Source organism: Phyllobates terribilis, unplaced genomic scaffold (assembly GCF_046119375.1).
Source record: "Phyllobates terribilis strain yellow unplaced genomic scaffold, ASM4611937v1 Scaffold_5__5_contigs__length_657084704, whole genome shotgun sequence".
Taxonomy (NCBI): Eukaryota; Metazoa; Chordata; class Amphibia; order Anura; family Dendrobatidae; genus Phyllobates; species Phyllobates terribilis.
The window spans coordinates 621,975,877-621,995,547 of NW_027362765.1; the positions used below are offsets into that span (position 1 = coordinate 621,975,877).

At 40.9% G+C, this 19,671-nt stretch overlaps 1 protein-coding gene across 2 annotated transcripts in view; it reads right to left on the reverse strand.

The window, feature by feature from the left end:
- The window catches only part of LOC141273774 (pepsin A-like), a 97,057-nt gene that overhangs the window by 23,860 nt on the left and 53,526 nt on the right, over nucleotides 1-19,671 (reverse strand). Inside the window, exons 1-2 of one of the 2 annotated variants that reach the window (XM_073686116.1) lie at nucleotides 14,241-14,395; nucleotides 10,076-10,235 (exon numbers count right to left, since the gene is read on the reverse strand). In XM_073686116.1, the coding sequence (XP_073542217.1) occupies nucleotides 10,076-10,235; nucleotides 14,241-14,296 (216 nt within the window). In that variant the 5' untranslated portion in view covers nucleotides 14,297-14,395. Of the gene's footprint in view, nucleotides 1-10,075; nucleotides 10,236-14,240; nucleotides 14,396-19,671 lie in introns of those variants that run through there. The other variant, XM_073686117.1, reaches the window with a different exon arrangement.

Below are 19,671 nucleotides of genomic sequence, written 5' to 3' on the forward strand. Positions count from 1 at the left end.
GGCTAACAGGAGAAAGTGGATCCCAGATTTGTTGTGCAATTTCTACAGAGTACACTGATACCCCATTTGTGGCAGAAAACTACTATTTGGGTGCATACCAGGGCTCAGAAGGGAAGAAGCACCAATCGAATTCTGGAGCTCAATTTTGGCCATAATAGATTACGGATGCCATCTCACATTTGAAGAGCCCTCAACGTAGAAACCCCAACAAATGACCCCATTTTGACAACTACACTTAGCATTTTTAACCCCTTCACCTCCGAGCCTGTTTTCACCTTCATGACCAGGCCAAATTTTACAAATCTGATCAGTGTCACTTTGAGGTAATTACTCTGGAACGCTTTAATGGATCCCACTGATTCTGGGATTGTTTTTTTTCGTGACATATTGTACTTCACTATAGTGGTAAAAATTTGTTTGTTATGACTTGCGTTTATTTGTAAAAAAAACAAAAAAAAACGGAAATTTGGCAAAAATGTTAATAATTGAGAAATTTTCAAACTTTTAATTTTCATACCCTTAAATCAGAGAGTTATGTCACACAAAATAGTTAATAAATAACATTTTCCACATGTATATTTTACATCAGCACAATTTTTGAAACATTTTTTTTTCTTAGGAAGTTATAAGGGTTAAAAGTTGATCAGCGATTTCTAATTTTTCCAACAATTTTTTATTTTTTTTTAAGGGACCACATCACATTTAAAGTGATTTTAAGGGGTGTATATGACAGAGAATATCCAAAAGGTGCTCAAAACCACATTCAAGAAGTTTATTAACCCTTCAGGTGCTTCACAGAAATTTTTGGAATGTGGAAGAAAACTGAACATTTAACTTTTTTTCACAAAAATTTCAATTTAGACCCATTTTTTTATTTTTGCAAGGGTAACAGGACACCAAAATAGGTTGTGCAATTTTTCCTGAGCACAGTGGAAACCCCCACAATGGACACCATTCTGGAAACTAGATCCCTCAGGTGTGGTGAGCACCTTGAACCCCTAGGTGCTTCACAGAAGTTTATAATATTGAGCTGTGAAAATAAAAAAAATCACATTTTTCCCACAAAAGTGTTTTTTTAGCCCAAACTTTGTATTTTAACAAGAGTAACAGGACAAATTGCCCCAAACAATTTGTTGTACAATTTCTCCTGAGTATACTGATACCCCATATGTGGGGGAAAACCACTGTTTGGGTGCATGACAGGGCTCAGAAGGGAAGGAGAACCATTTGACCTCTTGAATATAAGATTTGCGGGAATAATTAGCAGATGCCAAGTTGCGTTTGGAGAGCTTCTGATGTGCCTAAATAGTGACACCATTCTGGAAATTAGACCCCTCAGGAAACTTATCTAGATGTGTGGTGAGCACCTTGGATCCCCAGGTACTTCACAGAAGTTTATAACGTAGAGCCATGAAAATAAAAAAAAAATCACATTTTTTCCCACAAAAATGTTTGTTTAGTCCCATTTTTTTTATTTTCACAAGGGTAACCGGAGAAAATAGACCCAAAAAATTGTTGTGCAATTTGTTCTGAGTATGCAGATTCCCCATATGTGGGGGGAAATTACTGTTTAGGCACACGGCTAGGCTCAGAAAGGAAAGAGTGATGTTTTGGGATGTAGACTTTGATGGAATGGTCTGCGGGTGTCATGTTACATAGTTACATAGGTTGAAATAAGACCTAGGTCCATCAAGTTCAACCTTCCTTCACCAATTGTAAATTTTGTCACTAATTTCACTATAACAATGTTATGTGTATCGAGGAAATCATCTAGCCCTTTTTTATAAGCTGTTATTGTGTCTGCCATTACTTCCTCTTGAGGTAGGGCATTCCACAGTCTAACTGCTCTAACTCTAAAAAAAACTTTTCCTATTTAGCTGCCATAATTGCCTTTCTTCCACCCGTAATGACTGCCCCCTGGTGTTTAGTAAGGTCTTTGGAAGGAATAAGTCATGTGCTAGTACTTTGTAATGACCACATATGTAAATAAGATCTCCTCTGAGATGTCTTTTTTTCTAAGCTAAACAAGACCAACTTTTTCACCTCTCCTCATATGAGAGGCCTTCCATCCCTTGTAATAGTCTAGTTGCCCGCCTTTGAGCTGACTAACTTCTGAATATCCTTTTTAAAATGTGGAGCCCAAAACTGGATCCCGTATCCTAGATGTGGCCTAACCAGTGATTTATAAAGGAGTAACAGTACTGTGGGATTGTGGATATTCTCTCTCTGTCTATACATCCTAAAATCTTGTTTGCTTTTGCGGCTGCTGCTTGACATTGAGTACTGCTGCTCAGCTTACTTGTAACCAGAGTACCCAAGTCCTTCTCCTCTTCTGTAGTCCTGAATATACTCCCATTTAATGTATATGCACCAATAGGATTACTCCTTCCTGCATTACTCTACATTTATCTACATTAAACCTCATCTGCCAAGTGTTTGCCCATTCAGTCATTTTATCCAGATCGTTCTGCAATATTGTAGTGTCAAGATCAGATTTTAATATCCTTCATAGTTTGGTGTTGTCAGCAAAGACTAACACTTTACTCTCAATCCCATCCAGAATGTCATTAATAAAGAGGTTAAAAAGGTTCAGTCCTAGCATAGATCCCTGCGGTACCCCAATGCTGACTATATCCCATTTAGAGAACGTACCATTTTTGACGACTTTGTTTCCTGTCATATAGTCAATTCCATGCACCTCTGCATATAGTTCCCCAAAGTCCTTGCTTCTGTAGCTTCAGTATAAGGTTATGTGGTACAGTGTCAAATGCCTTTGTGTTTGGAGAGTCCCTGATGTGCCTACACAGTGGAAAAAACCCACAAGTGACCCCATTTTGGAAACTAGACCCCTCAAGGAATTCATCTAGATGTGTGGTGAGCACCTTGAACCCACAGGTGCTTCAAAGAAATTTACTGCGTGTGAAAATGAAAAAATTTTTTCCCACAAAAATGTTGTTTTAGCCCCAATTTTTTTTAATTTTCACAAGGATTGCAGGAGAAAATGGACCCCAAAATGTTTACACAATTTCTCCTGAGTACACTGATACCCCGTATGTAGTCAAAAACTACTTTTAAGTGCCATATTGGAGTTCAGATTTTGCTGGACTGGTTTGAGTGTGCCATGTCACATTGGCAAAGCCTCTTAGGCACCAGAACAGCAGAACCCCCCCATAAGAGACCCCATTTTACAAACTACACCTCTCAATTAATTCCTCTAGGCAGGGCCGTATTTACCATTAGACACTGGAGGGCAGGTGCCTAGGGCGGCACCATGCAGGGGGCAGTGCCACCCAGTGGTGATTTTATTTTTTAAATAATACTCTCCTCTGTCTCCCTCCAGACTTGTAAGTCATTCCGGTGTTTTTCTTAGGGAAGAGGGGTGTTTTTTTTGCAGGGGGAGGGAGGGGGGGGGGCTGAGGGCAGATAGAATGAGCTTCAGAGTGAAGCAGTAAAAAAGAAAGCTCTGCGCTGATTGGTGGAACAGCACTCAGCAGGGGCTGCTGTGCACTGCTCCACCAATCAGAAGACAGATTACATGCCTACTGTGCCTAGGGAAGACTGAAGGCACCGCTGAGGAGGAGGAAGCTCTGAGTCTCCAGTTATCTCTTGCGGCTCTATCAGATCGTCTTGCAGCAGCACAGTGTAAGTACAGCAGCTCTGAACTAACACTGCTTGCTGTGTTCCAGTTGTGTGAAGGGGAGGACAGAAAACTCAGGACTAGCATCATCATTTCTCTGGGGAGGGGGAGGGGAGTGTTCCACATAGGAACTGGATCTCTAGATGTCCTGCTCATTCCCTCATATTCATGATATAATCCCCTCTTCATGTGACAGGACAGGGATCTGGTTTCTTTAAGTCTGGCATGGTGTGATCCCTGATCTGTGTCTGGACCTGATGGTGGGGGAGGGGGAGTTAGGGATGTGCAGGTCTGTGACACTGCCCTGGTCACTGTACCCTGGTGTCACATTTTCCTGGTCATTCTTCCTTGGTCACACTGCCATTGTCATTCTTCCTTGGTCACACTGCATTGGTCGCCCTTCACAGTTCACCCTGCCCTTGCCATACTGCCTTGGTGTCACATTCCCCTGGTCACTCTGGCCTGGTTACTCTTCACTGGTCACTCTTCCCAGGTCACCCTGCACTTGTCACCCTTCCCAGGTCACCAGGCCCTGCTCACACTGCACTGGTCACCCTTCCCAGGTCACCCTGCCCTTGTCACACTGCCCTGGTGTCACATTCCCCTGGTCACTCTGCCCAGGTTACTCTTCACTGGTCACTCTTCCCAGGTCACCTTGCACTTGTCACCATTCCCAGGTCACCCTGCCCTTGTCACACTGCCCTGGTGTCACATTCCCCTGGTCACTCTGCCCAGGTTACTCTTCACTGGTCACTCTTCCCAGGTCACCCTGCCCTTGTCACCCTTCCCAGGTCACCCTGCCCTTGTCACACTGCCCTGGTGTCACATTCACCTGGTCACTCTGCCCAGGTTACTCTTCACTGGTCACTCTTCCCAGGTCACCCTGCACTTGTCACCCTTCCCAGGTCACCCTGCCCTTTTCACACTGCCCTGGTGTCACATTCCCCTGGTCACTCTGCCCAGGTTGCTCTGCACTGGTCACTCTTCCCAGGTCACCCTGCCCTGGTCACCCGAGTTAGGTCTTTTTTTTTTTTACTGTTTAATACTCGTATATAGGAGTAGCTTGGAAAGTTTTTTTTTTTATCTTGCTTAAAAAAAACCTGATGCTTGCAATGATGCTGAAAATTGATGCCTGGACCACAAATAGATGAAAATCGGATCTGGCACACTGAAAAAAATATGTTTTTCTTGTATGCAAAAAAATTAAATGAGGCTTTAAGCTGACTTACCAATAGGGTGCATTAAAAATCAAAGTGCCTAGGGCAGCATGAGCGCTAAGTAGAGTCCTGCATCTACGGGTGCAGTGATTATATTCACACCACAGGTGGGTCACAGTTTTTTTCCCTATTGGGCAGTGAAGAAAAAATAAATATATTTTTACCAGAAAAAAATTTGATAGCTATAATTTTTCCATATTTTGGCTGACAGTCATGTGAGGGTTTATGTTTTCAGGGACAAGTTGATGTTTTTATTGGTACAATTTTTGGGCCCATGACATTTTTTGATCGCTTTCTATTCTGATTTTTGGGAGTCAGAATGAACAAAACCCAACAATTCAGGAATTGTTTTTTTTTAATGCTGTTCCGCGTGTAGTAAGGCAGCTTTATTCTTCGTGTCAGTACGATTACAGCGATACCACATTTGTATAGTTTTTTTATGTTTTGCGCTTTTACACAATAAAAACTTTTATAGAAAAAATAATTATTTTTGCATCGCCTTATTCTGAGAGCTATCACTTTTTTACTTTTCCACTGATGGAGCTGTATGGCTGATTGTTTTTTGTGGGACAAGATGATATTTTTAGAGATACTATTTTTATTTACATTCGTCTTTTTGATCTTGTTTTATTCCACTTTTTGTTCGTCAGTATGGTTATAGCATAGTTTTTTGCCCCATTTGTTTTTTTTTATGGTGTTCACTAAAGGGGTTAACAAGTGGGACAGTTTTATATGTCGTGTCGTTCCAGACGCGGCAATACCAAATATATGTGCTTTTTTTTTTCTCATAAAAATATTTATTTATGAGTATAATCTATATATATTTTTTCATTATTATTTTGTGTTTTTTTTAATTTTTTTTTTATATTTTTAAAAAAAAATAAACTTTTTTTTACCACTATGGAGCTTTCACTTTTTGCAGTCTGATCACTTGTAAAGCATAGGAATGTAGGAGCATTCCTATGATTTACAAACTGTCAGCACTGCACTGACAGACAAACTTGTTACACCATGCTCTGAGCATGGTGTAGCATGTATGCTAGCTCTGGGGAGCCGAATGTCGTCATGACTACATCGAATCACCATGGCAACGATCGGCCCCTTACGATGACGTTGCGGGACGCCAATCGGAGTGCATAGGGGGCTTCCTCCCTCTGCATGCCTGCTAAATGCTGCGATCGATATCGATCGCAGCATTTAGGGAGTTATAGTGCTGCTGGCACCGCTCCTGGCACTGAGTGCTGGGTGTAAGCTGTCAGAATCGGCTAACATCTGGCGGCGATCTCCCGCGCACAGCCTCCTGTACACAGGCTATCGCCATGACGTATGTATACTGCATCAGTTGGGAAGTCCTTACCAACCATGACGTGTATATAACTCAAATGTAGTGAAGGGATTAACCCTCAGGTGATTCACAGAATTTTATAACATTGGGCTAAGTAAATGAAAACATTTTTTTTTTCCACTATAATGTTGCTTTGGCTCCAAGTTTTGTAATTTTGAAAAGGGATTATAGGAGAAAATGAACGGTACAATTTGTTACGCAATTTCTCCTGAGTATGCGAAAACTACATATGTGGTCGAAAAGTACTTTTGAGGCACAGTACAAAGCTCAGAATGGAAGAAGCGTTATATTGGAGTTCAGATTTTGGTGGAATGGTTTGAGGGTGCCATGTCACATTGGCAGAAACCCTGAGGTGTCAGAACCGCAGAACCCCTCCATAAGTGACCTCATTTTACAAACTACACCCCCCAGTGAATTCATCTATGAGTAGGTTTGCACCACAGGTGTCTCACAGAATTTTATACCATTGGGCGGTGAAGAAAGAATAATTTAATTTTTTAACACTAAAATATTGTTTTAGCCCAAGTTTTTTATTGTTATAAGGGCTAATAGAAAAACTTGGACTTCACAATTTGCATTTCTCCTAAGTCTGACAATAATTAATCAGGAAATACTGTAATCAGGAACTACTATTCAGGGACAGTGGAAAGCTCAGAAGTGAAGGAGTGCCATATTGTAGTGCAGATTTTGTCGTTAATGTTTGTCGTTAATGTTTGCCGATGCCCACTGGTGCCAGAACAGCGGAACACACCTTTAAGTGACCCCATTTTACAAACTACACCTCTCAATGAATTCTATATTAACAACACAGATGTGTCACAGAATTTTATATCATTGTGCAGTAAAGAAAATATAAATATATTTTTACCAGAAAAAAAAATCTTTTAGCCCCAGATTATATATTTTCCAGAGAGAAAATGGGTAAAAATAGCAATAAAACTTGTCACACAATTTCTTCGGAACAGGTCAATACCCCATATGTTACTGTACAGTACTGCTTAGCCACATGGTGGGACTCAAGAGCAACGGAGTACTATTTGATTTTTTGAGAACAAAATTTTGTAGAATAGTTTGCAGACGCCATATACAAAGCCTCTAAATACAAAAAAAGAATTCCCCTCAAGTGACCTCATTATGGAAATTACACCCCTCTGGGAATTTATCTACAGGTGTAGTGATTATTTTGATTCCATTGGTGTTTTCCAGAAACAAGCAGCAGTGGATGTTGCTGGGTAAAAATTGCAAACTGCCAATGTAGTGCCCAGTCCATTGTAGTATTAATGGTAATGGTAGTATTATGCCTAGCTTGTTCTACTGGAGATGTGCACTCGTATATTAGGCGGGCTGCTACAAAAATGCTAAACATGTAGACGCTACATGTGGGCACACTGTGAAGCTTAGAAGGAAGTGGGGCATTTGGAATTGGTAGCACAGAATTCAGTCTTTATAAAAGTGCATTCGGTCACAGTTTGGTGCACCTCTGAAAAGAAGGTTGTAAGTGTTCTGCGTAGATCCAAAATATTATGTAAAATGTTCCCAATAAAAGCTTCAATTCAATCCAAAAAAAGCAAGTCCTCACTGAAGTCCGTTATCTCATCTGTCGATAGAAATATAGGGGGCTTCTTTGTTACTGATAGCCAAAAGGCTCAAGAAAAGTACTATGGCTCTTCGCCCCCCAAAATAAATCCAGCAATTTCTGTGCTCCTAAATTCAAATGCCCCCCTCTCTTCTAAGCTTCACAGTGAGCCTAAACCACATTTAGCATCCACATGTTTGGCATTTCTGTAGTGATGAGAGCTTGCTTAATTTACTGGTGAATGTCTCCAGAAGCACGAGCTGGGTGCTGCACGGGACAGGGAACTACAATGGCAGATTTGCAATTTTCACTTGGCAACATGCACTGCTGCTTGTTTCTGAAAAACACCCATGGAGTCAAAATTGTCACTACACGATAGATAAATTCCCAGAGTGGTGTAATTTCCATAATGGGGTCACTCTTACAGCTGCCGGCCTTCAGGGAATGCTGGAAGTTGTAGTTTTCACAAACTCTTGTCAACTATTTGGCAGTAGGGTTAGAAGTATGGGGTTTCATAGAGAAAAATTGCATGGTACGTTATGTGCGATACAAGTTGCCATCTTATTGTTGTTTAAAGGTTTTGAGGTATGTATTCTTCAACCTTTAAATATGACCTACAGGAGGTCAGAGAGTTGAAGTAGTGACAAGTATAAGCACATTCACTAGCAGTACTACTGAATGTGCTAGTGAATGTGCTTATAATTGTTACTATTACACTACAGGTGCATCTCACTAAATTAGAATATCATCAAAAAATTAATTTATTTCAGTTCTTCGATAGAAAAAGTGAAACTCATATATTATATAGAGTCATTACAGAGTGATCTATTTCACGTGTTTATTTCTGTTAATGTTGATGATTATGGCTTACAGCCAATACAAACACAAGTCATTATCTCAGTAAATTAAAATACTTTATAACAACAACTTGATAAATGTTTTTAAAATCCGAAATGTTGGCCTACTGAAATGTATGTTCAGTAAATGCACTCAATACTTGGCCGGGCTCCTTTGGCATCAATTACTGCATCAATGTGGTGTGGCATGGAGGCAATCAGCCTGTGGCACTGCTGAGGTGTTATGGAAGTCCAGGTTGCTTTGATAACAGCCTTCAGCTCGTCTGCATTGTTGGGTCTGGTGTCTCTCATCTTCCTCTTGACAATACCCCATAAATTCTCTATGGGATTAAGGTCGGGCGAGTTTGCTGGCCAATCAAGCACAGTGATACTGTTGTTTTTAAACCAGGTATTGATACTTTTGGCAGATCACAGATACGAGTGCTATTCATGAAATCCACAGCCAGCATTTGTGTGCAAAAAAAATGTGAAAGAGGCCTTAAGCTCATTTATTCATTATAGGAAAATCGCAAAGACATTTCTGATTTTGATTAGAGGGTCGGATCAAAATCGGTAATGCCAGTCTATAGGTCTGTGAAAAAAATTGGAACCACAGACCACACACTGATCAAAATAATCGTTTTGTTTTTCTTGTACGTTAGAAAAACAGACGTCTGAATGAGCCATAACCCACAGAGGCAGTGCAGGAGTTGAGTGCTTTATAACATGAAAGCATGGCCTGATATACAGTATTACATTTGGAATTTAAAATAAAAACCATGCAAACAATAGTAATTAAATTGCTGACAACACTGTTATATTAAAATCTGTATGGTTTATGCTTATTTCAATGCATTTCATTTATAAAACGTGCTATTATGTTTTGTTATGATAATTGGACCTGTGTCCCTATTTCACAGGAAAGCCAGCCTGCTCCACTCGCCACTGTCTCTATGGTGGCACATGAACATTTATGTTCTCAGGGTGCTGATTGTCTCATTTCATCAGTTTTGCTCCCTGCACTGGATCTGCATCATACAGTAGCTTAGCTAGGGCACTGAGTCAGGCTCCTTCCAGCACGTCACTAGTATGTGTTCACAATTGGATCGCTCTGTGTCAGACAAAGTAGCATTTTAAACACATTTTTATTCGGCTGACTAACTTATACAAATTCTGTGCAGATGTATTTTAAATTTGCAAATTGAAAATAAATGTGGCCTTTAAAAATTAAATAGACATCTGACATAAGATTACGCTACGTTAATTTGCCTTGATTCCTTTTACTACCTCAAAGTAATGTGTTAAAATAGAATTGAAAAGTATTAATATATTGAAGTATCACATCTAAAATGTATTTTTTTGACAAAGAATTGTATTACTGCCATAATTATATATATATATATATATATATATATATATATATATATATATATATATATATATGTATGAACATTGTTTACTCACATCCATATAGTTCTGAAGAGGTTCAGCTGATGACTCAGCTAGGCTGGAGATGGGAAAATATTTAGTTGCTGGATTATAAGGATGTTTTTGTAAGTAGTCGCCCAGTAATCCCAATCTGTTTAGACGACTGCGGAGGGATTCTCCCTTTCTCAAGGGGACCCTATTGGAAGAAATTAGTAGTTAGATTAATAATGCATTATTAATACATAAAATGGGACATGCCCATACTTTAAAAAGTAACTGTTCTTTTAATTTAATTTTCATAAATCAATAGTATATATGAAAATAAGCAACTTTGGTATATATTTTATCAGAAAAATCAGCTTCTTTCTCCTCCTTGACTCATATTTAACTATCAATTCATGGGTAACATCTTTAAAATCTGTGTTCAGTGAAGACAGATTTTGCCATTACTGAGATAAGAGATGGCAGTTGATGCTCTTAAAATTCTATGGATGAGTGAGAAGGAGGGAAGAACTAGAGGCAGACAGACAATCTGCTGCAAGTTCCTTAGAACTTTATGAGCAGCAACTGCCATCTGCCATCTGTTGTGTGAAAATCATTAAACACAGATTTTACAGATGTTACCAATAGTGATGAGCGAGCACTAAAATGCTTGGGTACTCGTTGTTCGAGTCAAGCAAATTGGAATGCTCGAGTGCTCGGTCCGAGTAACGAGCCCAATGTACTTCTGTGGGAAACTCAAGCATTTTTCCAGCAGCTCCCCCGGCAGTCTGCAGAGGGCCTAAAAATTGCCGTAATCGATGGGAACAGTGCTCAAATGGCATGGGAACAGCATGGGGAAGAATCCTGGAAGCATTTCTGACTCCCAGATCACTGCTGTCAACAGTATTGTCAGAGGTATTACGCCTCTTTTACGGACTCACAATAAAACATACAAAAACAAAAACAAACTGGATTTTCCTGGGAAATATGTTAAGGAACATCCTTTCCACGGTAATGACTTGTATATAAGGCAAAATAAATATAAAAAACAAAAATGCTCCTCCACACCTTGGGCTATGTTCACACGTAGCATTTTTGATGCGTTTTTGCACTTTGGCATTGCTTTCAACCAAGACAAATGCATTCACCAGGAAATGTCATTTTAACATTTTACAACCTTATCTGGCCATGTGGTGTGTGACACATTATCAGACACATCCTGTTTCATTTATGATGGAGAGACTGAAAGTCACAAAGCCTATTTTTATAGGGCCATCAGGGGGCCCTTACTATTCTTAAAGGGCCAGCAGTCGGCCCTCGCTATTGTTAGAGAGCCATCAGCTGGCTATGCTTTGTTGTTTCCATTATTAACGAGTGGGTTTCCTATACTGTTATTGCTTATGCAGTGACTGCAAGTGCTGCCAAAAATTTGGACGCAACCCAATACCCCTTTGAAGAGATATAGAGGAGGGTCACAGTTAAAAAAAAATGTTCCCATTATAAAGGAGCTGGTCTCCTATAGTGGTAATGCCCATGCTGTGACTGCAAGGGCTGCCAAAATTTGGGAAAAACCCCACTAGCAATTTAAAGACACATAGAACTGGGCCACAGTAACGAGTACGACATGTTCCCATTAGAAATGAGAGGGTCTGTTATTCAGTTATAGGGTATGCAGTGAGTGCAACGACTTCCAACATTTAGGAAAAACCATGCTAACAATTTAAAGACACATAGAGCTGGGCCACAGTAACAACATTTTCCCATTAGAAAGGAGAGGGTCTGCTATTCAGTTATAGGGTATGCAGTGAGTCCAACGGCTGCCAAAATTTAGGAAAAAAAAACACTAACAATTTATAGACACACAGAGCAGGGCCACAGTAACGAGTGTGACATGTTCCCATTAGAAAGGAGAGGGTCCTCTATTCAGTCATAGGGTATGCAGTGAGTCCAATGGCTGACAAAAGTTAGGAAAAAATCTCACTAACAATTTAAAGACACATAGAGGTGGACCTCAGTAACGACATATTCCCATTATAAAGGAGAGGGTCTCCCATACTGTTTGCCTATGCAGTGAAGCAACGGCTGCCAAAAATTTGGAGGAACTTCAATGCTCCTTGCAAGAGACGTAGAGGTCGGAGGGCCTCCTGAAAACAATGTTCCCATTATTAAGAAGTGGGTCTCCAATACTGTTTGCCTATGCAGTGAAGCAACGGCTGCCAAAAATTTGGAGGAACTCCAATGCCCCTTGCAAGAGACCAGGCGAGAGGCCCGAATCTACAAATGGAAAAGTGAACAGCTCTTCTGAGTGTCCAAGTGTGGAATCAGTTGTCTCCTGGCTCTCGGCATGGTGGGAAGAAGTAGGATCAGGGTGAGGAATATGCGTTCCAGACTCATGGCTACTGAGACTTGACCATGTGGAAGACAGGGTGGTGGTATAGAAGACAGGGTGGTGGCATTATCTGCTATTCAACCAACAACCTATTGACACTGCTCTGGGTTCAATAGTGGTGTTCTGCGGTCCCCTAGTAATTGGGACAGGAAGGTCGAGCGACAAGATGTGGGTGCTTTTGTTGTGGCACAATTTCAGCTTGCCCACGGCCACGTCCTCTGCATGCACCATTACGTCCACTTCCCCATCCCTTGCCACGCACCTTGCCCATTTTTAATGAAACAGTATTTTCCACGTTCACGAGAAATGGCTAATTTTGGAACGCAGTTATAGGTGATACGTCTGACAGAGAACCACAATTTTAAATAGCAGGCCTGTAATTTACTAATATTATTCTACAGAGACTTAGTGTGAATAGCTTGACCGGCACACTGCAACAGAATGGAAATGGAAGAAATGTCTGATTTTGGAACAGTCTTATAGGTGATATGTCTGACAGAGAACCACAGTTTTAAATAGCAGGCCTGTAATTTGCTAATACTATTCTTCACAGACACCTAGTTTGAAGTGTTTGACTGACACACTGAAACAGAATGAAAATGGAAGAAATGTCTGATTTTGGAACAGTCTTATAGGTGATATGTCTAACAGAGAACCACGGTTTTAAACAGCAGGCCTGTAATTTACGAATACTATTCTTCACAGACACCTAGTGTGAAGAACTTGACTGACACACTGCAACAGAATGGAAATGTAAGAAATGGCTGATTTTGAAACAATCTTATAGGTGATATGTCTGACAGAGAACTACGGTTTTAAATAGCAGGCCTGTAATTTACTAATACTATTCTTTACATACACCTAGTGTGAATAGCTTGACCAACACACTGCAACAGATTGGAAAAGGAGGCCAATATTTTCCACGTTCAGTTTAAATTTCTGGATTTTTATCACTGAAATATGGAACAGATCTGGCTTTATTCTGCAGTGAGAACAAGTAAATGGAGCAGAAAAATGGTGTACTCTGGATTGCTTTTTAAGCAAATAACCAGGATTAAGATCAGAAAAAAAATAGCCCTGGCCCCTGATATTTGGGGCTATGTCTACAAATATCTGTAATTATTACAGCAGCAGCAGACAGGACATTCAATGGACCCTCTTGTGCTGTATCATACACTGCAGTCTGCCACATACACTGCCTGCCTGCCTAGCACTGATTATATGCAGCTGGATTAGTCCTCAGAAGGATTGTTAGTTCAGTTGGATATATATACAGTATATGTTTTGGAATACCTATACTAACTATAAAGAAGCAAATCTCTCCCTGACGCAGCAGCTCTCCCTGCTCTGCTGATTCCGGGGTAGACTGTGACGAGCATGGCGGCGCCTGGTCTTACATACACCTGATGACGCTGTGCGGCCAGCCAATCACTGTAATGCCACACCGAACATGGCTACGGCATTACAGTGTGTGATAGGCAATCCCTGCCTGTTCATTGGCTCTTTAAAGAGAGCCAAACATGCAGGGAGGGGACCCGAGTTCCCGCCCAAGCAACCCGGAAATACTTGCCAAGCTTGTCGAGAACAATGATGCTCGGGTGAGCACGTTCGCTCATCACTAGTTACCAATGAATTGAGAAGGAGGAATAATCCAACAAGAGAAAGAAACAGATTTCTCTGATAAGATATATTACAAAGTTTCTTATTTTCATATGTACTATTGATTTATTAAATTAAAATGTTGCTTACTCGTTAAATGTACCTAGCCCATGCTACATCTTTATAAACAGACTCAAAAAAGATGATGCAAAAAAATTCTGCTTCACTTACTTGACCACATCACATCCTGCCAGAGATATTATCCCCAAGAGAAGAAGCAACTTCATATTTGCCGATTGTAGTTAAGATATGTCAATTAAAAAGCTGACTTTCCTTAGAATGTAGCATATTCGGGCAGCATTTATATATACTACTTGTAATCCCCTCCTTAGAATTCTGTAAAATGAAATCTGATGGGAATTCTTCCATCACCTTGATGAAGGGGATTTGATCTGATATGATCCAGTTAAGAACTGGTTATCTGAGCTACATGGAAATTTATGATAAATTCTTCTATTGAAATTGTTCACTATTTGATAAAAGGTATAATGAAATCACGAAGCAAATAACAGTTTGGAGGACATAGATAATCGTATTTGTTTACTGGCCAGCAAATTAAATCCAGGTTCCTGGAGCGGACACAGACCGAAGACGCCTCCAGTGCAAGAACATTATATGGGCTCTTTGCAATCCAATAGATAACCATAATGCACAATTCCACCTGCTTTGGAGGTGAAAGTGGGTCCCCTAATCCCTTGAACCCCTTCTCATTTTTCAAACTTTTAATTTGTATGACCTTAAACCAGAGAGCTATGTCACACAAAATAAATAATAAACTGGGGAAAAAAACGCAAATAGGGTCTTATCCAATAAACAAGTAAAATAGTTATCAGATTATACTAACCTGATCCATTGATTTATGCGTTTTGAAACGTTGTTCAGCTGCAAGGCCAGTTTTAGACAAAGTGGGACCCCAAATGCTCACATATTGCACCATCACACAAAAATTTAGGTTGTATGTACGTATGCTGAGTTCTGGCTGTTAAACGAACGCAATCAACAATATTGAAGTAATTTGGTGCTTGTTTCCCGTCCTTTTTACACAGGATGACAAAGAATGATGAAGACAGAACAATCGCTAGCAGATCAATCTGTCCCAGTACAGTATATTGTCATCAGCAGCATATCTGCAGTTTTCACCGGGCGATGTGCTGCTGAAAGCAATGCTTTTTGTTTAATATAATGCACCCCACCCCACAGTCCTCCACATAGTGTAATGCATCCCATAGTCCTCCATATTGCATAATGCACCGCTATAGTCCTCCATACAATAAAATGCACTCCCCATAGTCCTCAACATAGTATAATACACCCTAGATACAGTCCTAGATAAAGTATAATGCAGCCCCCATGTAGTACATATAGTATAATGCACCCCATAGTCCTTGATGGAGTATAATACTGCCCCATATAGTACATATAGTATAATGCACCCCATAGTCCTTGATGGAGTATAATGCAACCCCCATCTATGATATAACCGGAGATGTGTCCTTCTGTCCAAAGCCTCTATAGACTGCACATGAGCACTGTGTAGCCGAAGACAAAAGGACTCATCAAGAAGAGGATGAGGTTGGAGGAGGAGTGTGCCACCGGAGATCATGGTATGCATAGGCGCTGACCGCATACCACTATCTCTGGTTCTATGAAGACATACCGACAAAGCTGGGGGAGTGTGGTGCCGGAGTCGGTGCCTAGGCATGGAGTGATCTCTGGCACCATTTTTTTAAAAACAAATTCGTACTCAGTGTCTTCTGGATACCGTGGTATGCCATTATGGCGTGGATGCTGACTCCGGCACCATTTTATTTAAATATTTAACACAGACGATGCGCTACAGGGGAGCGGGGGGGAAGTGAGTAACAGTTTTTTAAGCTTGAAGGAAGACTAAGTCCATCTTATTCTCATTTAATGTATCAACCTTTTGTGTGGAACCGTATCAAAAGCTTTTGAAAAGTCCATATACACAGGATTTTACCCACAGTAGAGGTTAAGCTTACTGGCCTATAATTTCCAAGTTCAGTTTTTGTCCCCTTTTTGAATATTGGCACCACATTTGCTATACGCCAGTCCTGTGGTACAGACCCTGTTATTATGGAATCTTTAAAGGTTAAAAATAATGGTCTATCTATGACGTTACTTAATTCCTTCAGTACTCGCGGTGTATCCCATCCAGGCCCGGTGATTTGTCAACTTTAGTGATTTTTAGACGCCGCCGTACTTCCTGCTGGGTTAAGCAAGTGACATTTAATGGAGAATGGAGAATTTTTGTTATCACTGATCATGTTTTCTGTCATGCGATTTTCTTGTGTAAATACTGTTGAAAAAAAAATCATTTTGCATATTGGCTTTTTTGGATGCTCATCCACCATTTCACCCAGACTATTTTTAAGGGGGCCAACACTATCATTTTTTAGTTTCTTACTATTTATGTAGTTAAAGAATATTTTGGGATTATTTTTACTTTCTCTGGCAATGAGAAACTCTCTGTCTCAATCTTTGCTGCCTTGATTTGGGTTTTACAGAATTTATTTCATTTTCTGTATTTATTTAATGCCTCATCACTACCTAATTGCTTTAGTTCTCTAAAAGCTTTCTTTTTGTGACTTATTGCGCCCCTTACAGCTCTATTTAGCCATAGTGGTTTCCTCCTATTTCTAGCATGTTTATTCCCATAGGGTATATATTGTGCACAGGTCCTATTCAGGATGCTAATAAATGTCTCCCATTTGCTTTGTGTAGTTTCATATCTCAGGATATCATACCAGTTTATTGCACTACTATCATCTCTCAACCGTCTCAACACATCTTATTAAAGGATACATGAAAACTTATTATTTTGTGATCACTATTACCCAAAAGTAGGAGTATTTGTGAATGGATGAGCTGGATGGATGAGCAACAAAGATGGGATGGATGGATGAGCAGTATGGATGGATGGATGAGCAGGATACATGGATGGATAAGCAGCATGGATGGATAAGCAGCATGGAAGGATAGATGAGCGCATGCATGGATGGATGGATGGATCAGCAGAGCAGGCAGCATGGGGGACCAGGATGGGGGAGCATATACCAGGCTGGAGGACCCATCCATCCAGCCCTAATACTGAGGGAGTGTCAGTCAGGGTTGGAGGCCCGGTTATAGTGGATGCTCTGTATTCTTAGAGCAATAACTAAACCCGCGGTGCCCCCGACCCCATGACTAAAATCGAATGCTGGCAGAGAGAATAAAGTTAATTTTCTCCCTGCTGCATTCGGCTATATGCAGGCGCATATACAGTCATGGCCAAAAGTTTTGAGAATGACACCAAAATTATATTTTCACATGATCTGCTGGCCTCTGGTTTTTATTAGTGTTTGTCTGATGTTTATATCACATACAGAAATATAATTGCAATCATATTATGAGTACCAATAGGTTATATTGACAGTTAGAATGAGTTAATGCAGCAAGTCAATATTTGCAGTGTTGCCCCTTCTTCTTCAAGACCTCTGTAATTCTCCCTGGCATGCTCTCAATCAACTTTTGGATCAAATCCTGACTGATAGCAGTCCATTCTTGCATAATCAATGCTTGCATTTTGCCAGAATTTGTTGGTTTTTGTTTGTCCACCCGTCTCCTGATGATTGACCACAAGTTCTCAATGGGATTAAGATCTGGGGAGTTTCAGGCCATGGACCCAAAATCTCTATGTTTTGTTCCATGAGCCATTTTGTTATCACCTTTGCTTTATGGCAAGGTGCTCCATCATGCTGGAAAAGGCATTTTTGGGCGTCAAACTGCTCTTGGACGGTTGGGAGAAGTTGCTCTTGGAGGACATTCTGGTACCATTCTTTATTCATGGCTGTGTTTTTAGGCAAGACTGTGAGTGAGCCGATTCCCTTGGCTGAGAAGCAACCCCACACATGAATGGTTTCAGGATGCTTTACAGTTGGCATGAGACAAGACTGGTGGTAGCGCTCACCTCTTCTTCTCCGAATAAGCTGTTTTCCAGATGTCCCAAACAATCGAAAAGGGGATTCATCAGAGAAAATGACTTTGCCCCAGTCCTCAGCAGTCCACTCCCTGTACCTTTTGTATAATATCAGTCGGTCCCTGATGTTTTTTCTGGAGAGAAGTGGCTTCTTTGCTGCCCTCCTTGAAACCAGCCCTTGCTCAAAGAGTCTCCGCCTCACAGTGCGTGCAGAAGCACTCACACCAGCCTGCTGCCATTCCTGAGCAAGCTCGGCACTGCTGGTAGTCCGATCCCGCAGCTGAAACAGTTTTAAGATACGGTCCTGGCGCTTGCTGGTCTTTCTTGGGCGCCCTGGAGCCTTTTTGACAACAATGGAAGCTCTCTCCTTGAAGTTCTTGATGATGCGATAGATTGTTGACTGAGGTGCAATCTTTGTAGCTGTGATACTCTTCCCTGCTAGCCCATTTTTGTGCAGTGCTATGATGGCTGCACGTGTTTCTTTAGAGATAACCATGGTTAACTGAAGAGAAACAATGATACCAAGAACCAGCCTCCTTTTAAAGTGTCCAGTGATGTCATTCTTACTTAATCATGACTGATTGATCGCCAGCCCTGTCCTCATCAACACCCACACCTGTGTTAATGGATCAATCACTAAAACGATGTTAGCTGCTCCTTTTAAGGCAGGACTGCAATGATGTTGAAATGTGTTTTGGGGGTTAAAGTTCATTTTCTGGGCAAATATTGATTTGCAGGTACAGTAATTGCTGTTAAGCTGATCACTCTTTGACATTCAGGAGTATATGCAAATTGCCATTACAAAAAATGAAGCAGTAAACTTTGGAAAAATTACTATTTGTCTCATTCTCAATACTTTTGGCCATGACTGTACAATGTCTTCAATAAAATGGCACTGGAGATCGGGGTATGCGCACACGCTGACTCCAGTGCCATTTTATTGATGTACTGTACTACAGCGTCAACATAGCAGTGTGCATGCACCGCTCATTGCTATGGCTGGCACATACACACTGCTATGTTGACTTTGTAGTACATTCCTTCAATAAAATGGCACTGCAGTCAGCGTGTGCGCATACCACACTATCTGGCGCCATTTAATTGACGACATTGTATTTGCGAATTCGCAGACACAGGGTTTAAAAAAAAAAAAAAAAGCGCCAGAAATGTATCAATAAAAATGCTCACCACCCGGGCAGAGCACAGGTTCAATAGCTAGTATAGTATCATTCACTTCCCATAGTCCTCAAGAGAGTATAATGTAGCCCCCATATAGTACATGTAACATCCCTGGCGGCGTGCTTGCATGGCTTACCATCTCCCACCATGCAAGACCGCAATCTTACCTTTCAGGCCAGGCTGCACATTTTGCTCCAGTACCTGCTGTTTGTATGTCTCTTGTCTGCTAGCTTAGTGTTGCTTTCTGATTCTTAAAGCTTCAGTGTGCGCAGTCCTAATGCGTCCCCAGTCTATTGCTGTGAGTCACTGGATACTTAAACCCCCTCCACCCAGTAGGAGGTGCCTGAGCAACACTTTCCATCTGTGTGTTTTTTGCAACTGAGTTGCCAGGTCCTGTCCTGACTCTAGTCTGTTTCCGCCACCCTGGGGGCTGAGTACCCAGGGCCG